Source organism: Rhincodon typus, chromosome 46, assembly GCF_021869965.1.
Source record: "Rhincodon typus isolate 14 chromosome 46, sRhiTyp1.1, whole genome shotgun sequence".
In the NCBI taxonomy this organism is placed as follows: Eukaryota; Metazoa; Chordata; class Chondrichthyes; order Orectolobiformes; family Rhincodontidae; genus Rhincodon; species Rhincodon typus.
This window is the reverse complement of record NC_063377.1, coordinates 9261204-9264841: the sequence shown is the minus strand read 5'-3', so window position 1 is coordinate 9264841 and position 3638 is coordinate 9261204. Positions and strand designations below refer to the sequence as shown.

The 3638-nt window shown below is 46.6% G+C and overlaps 1 protein-coding gene across 1 annotated transcript in view; it reads right to left on the bottom strand.

The window, feature by feature from the left end:
* Positions 1 to 3638, bottom strand: part of LOC125487862 (atrial natriuretic peptide receptor 1-like) — a 22623-nt gene continuing 18985 nt past the window's right edge. The window contains exons 8-9 of the mRNA XM_048620309.1: positions 1058 to 1131; positions 1 to 127 (exon numbers count right to left, since the gene is read on the bottom strand). Of these exons, the coding sequence (XP_048476266.1) occupies positions 1 to 127; positions 1058 to 1131 (201 nt within the window). The remainder of the gene's footprint in view (positions 128 to 1057; positions 1132 to 3638) is intronic.

Genomic DNA, 3638 nt, shown 5'->3' with positions numbered 1-3638 from the left:
TCAGCCGCAGTCTCTTGGTGGCTCATGGCAGTGCCTGGGCTTGGCGTGTGAGGGATCCTGCCCGAGCGTGTTCCCGAGGCACCAGGGGAGATCGGAGACGCCGCAGTTGCAACAGCAGCGACAGTATCTGCGATGGCGACATTGAGAACAAATGGCTGAGGTCTCCCCAGAGACCAAGGTAAGCGGAGGACTCATCAACTTTTAACTTATTCTTTTATTTTCCTAGTTTAAACTACTAAAGACTTTAAACTATTTTCTATTTCTTTATTTTTCTACTATTCTACGAAGTAACTCTCAATTTTAACTTTCATTTCTGTTACTACATTGTACCTAAGTTGTTTTGTATCTAAGTACCTTGGTACCTAAGATGGCACCATCTGTGGCAACATTATATGCTTTTCTCTGTACTCGTGTACACGTGACAATAAAATGTAAAACAAAGTGGTGGACTTTAAATAAATAAATAAAATGGTGGACAAGGCTCGAAGTAGCGTCTGCGATGGTGTCATTGAAATGATTCTGGAACTTGTTACGGACCAGACCAACACCCCTTAAAAATTCACACGGTAGCCTAGATCCTAAAATTTCCTTATTTTAAAGGGAAGTGTAAGGCGTTGCATTCCAGACGCAATTCATTTGGTCAAACTACTCGATTTAATGCGAAACACACTTTATAGTTAAATTACAACAAAAGAAAGAAGCAATTAGGATAACTTAACTCTATTGGAAATCATAACAGAATGACAGATACAGTAACTATTATCGATTAACTGTTCCAATATAGTGACATCCCATAAACACACTCTTTGGCAAAAGGCGTTCAGAAAACAGATTGTGTCACATGCAACCCCAGCAGCCCAGGAGGGGAAAGAAACAGCAACAGAAAAATCTGAGCAAGTGTAGCAGCTGGGAGAGATTTACTGCAGCTTCCAACCCATCATCGCTCCCAACCCAATATGGCGGTGGAGTAGGGGTCCCATGCTGGAGCTCGTCTGCTTTGACTGCTTTTCCTTTTCTCTTTTTCTCCATCTCGTTTCTTTCTATTTCACTTACTTACCTTGTCCTGAGCTTGGACAGCATTGTTGGTGGGCAGACATCGAGTGGTCTCGAGCCGGGCTCAGGGCGCGGATCCTAGGCAAGCCCAGAGCGGAGGAGAGTGAGCCCCTACCTCCTTTACTGGAGCGGGCACGGGACCCGAAATCGATGGCTGCTGTGTTGGCAGAGGCGACGTCCGTGAGGTAGGCCCAGCAGCAAAAGATGGCGCCTGAGGATCAACCACTTCGATGTTGGTTGGGGTGGGTCCAACGCTGACAGTGGTGAAGTGCGTCATGGCAACATCGATAAGGTGGGTCCAGCGGTGAGAGACGCGGCTCTGATGCTGGTTGGTCTGGCACGGTTGGCGGTGGGGGAGAATCAACCCAGCGGCACAGATGGCACCTGAGGATTGGCGATTTGGGTGTTGGTTGGGGGTCTGGTACAGTTGGGCAGCAAGCCCATACAGGAGGGATGGCGAGGTAGGCATCATTTGACGGCAATGAGCTCGCTCAGGACTGATGGACTGTCTTCAAGCTATATTTTTTCCCCTTATTCTTAAATGATTCAAATGGCATCATTTTGTGGTGACCAATGAAAGCTTTCCACTGTATTTTGTTGTACTTTTTTCTTTATTCATTCATGGGATGAGACCAGGCAGCATTTATTGCCCATCCCTAATTACCCAGAGGGCAGTTACGAGTCAACCACATTGCTGTGGGTCTGGAGTCACATGTAGGCCAGACCAAGTAAGGATGGCAGTTTCCTTCCCTAAAGGACATTGGTGAACCAGATGGGTTTTTCCGACAGTCGACAGTGGATTCACAGTAATCATTGGATTCTTAATCCCAGAATTTTTTTATTGAATTCAAATTCCACTATCTGCTGTGGAGGGATTCGAACTTGGGTCCTCAGGACATTATCTGGGTCTCTGGATTAACAGTCCAGCGATAATACCACTAGGTCATTGCCTTCTTACTGTAAAACACACATTGTCAATAAAATCAAAATCAAAACCCTACTGAGACCCCAGCAGCTTCTACTGAAAGGTAAAATTCTGGATCTGTTTGAGCCCAACCCCACCCATGCAGGCTGCTTCTATTGTTCCAACTTCCAAAACAAAGCCCAAGGCCTCACAAGCTGTTTACTCTAATGTCTCGGGTTGACTGCTCAGCACCTCTGCCTTACAACCTCTCTTCAAAAACAACCAGGACAAAATACAGGACAACAAGGTGCAGAGCTGGATGAACACAGCAGGCCAAGCAGCATCATAGGAGCAGAAAGGCTGACGTTTCGGGCCTAGACTTGTGTTCATCCAGCTCTGGACCTTGTTGTCTCGGATTCTCCAGCATCTGCAGTTCCTACTATCTCTGATTCAAAATACAGGACAGTCAGGACTACAGATGCTGGAGTCAGAGACAACACAGTGTCTGGAGCTGGAGGAACACAGCAGGCCAGGCAGCATCGGAGGAGCAGGAAAGCTGATATTTCGAGTTGGGACCCTTCTTCAGTAAATTTTATAACCCCACTGCGAATCCTTTCCTGCTCCGCTGATGCTGCCTGGCCTGCTGTGTTCCTCCAGGACAAAATACGCCTCTTTAAGCCACAGTATTGTCACAAAGGCCACAACATCAGGATGGTGCAATACCAAAGTGTCAGCAAAACACAAAGGGACAGAAAGCAATGTTTGTTCATAAAAGTTTAGTTGTCATCAATGTTTGTCGGATTCTTCAACACCACTACACTCATGCATAGTGACTTACATTATAGGGAATGGTACCAGCATTACCACATTATACAAGACACCTCAATGGAGACAAACTCTGACTGCGTAGCTCACTACCACCTGCACCAGGTTGCTTAAGGATGCTGTTTTGCCAGAGATGTCTGCACCCAGGAGACAATTTTCGGAAGAAATACAGAGGGCGGTGGGAATCTGGAACTTGCTACCTGTAAGGGAGGCAGAGACAGAAATCCACGTCACATTGAAGAAGGATTTGGATGGGCACTTGTGAAGCCAAGGCAGGGATATGGGCCAAATGCTAGCAAATGGGACGAAGTTAATTTAGGATACTGGGTCAAGCATGGACAGGTTGGGCTGAAGTGTCTGTAGCCTCTAAGAGCTGGAAAATAGGATTAGAATATTTAGGGTGTTGTTTATGACCAGCACAGACTCGATGGATCAAAGGGCCTTTTTCTGTGCTGTCGGCCTCTCTGACTGTTACAATCAGCAGAAAACCCTCCGCGTCTGTTTTGTCAGAAATGACACGATTTCCTGTATCGCTTCTGAAATCCTTTTCAAAGCAACGCCGATTAAAAAAGCCTCTCTGGTGAAAATCCTTTGTGAAAGAAAGGGCTGCTCCCAACAGGAATCAGATTGCAGTCACTGTCGAGGAGAGATACCAATCGCGTCGAGCAAGTCAGGAGAGCCGTCTTCAGTAACAGGAAGCTGATTGTCCCCTTCTCAGCCCTGGCTCAGTGGGGAGCTCACCCATCTCCTAATCAGAAGGTCGCAAGTTCAAATCCTATTTCAGGCTGACATTCTGTGGAAAGATTTACAAGGATGTTGGAGGGTTTGAGCTGTAGGGAGAGGCTGAAGGATGTTG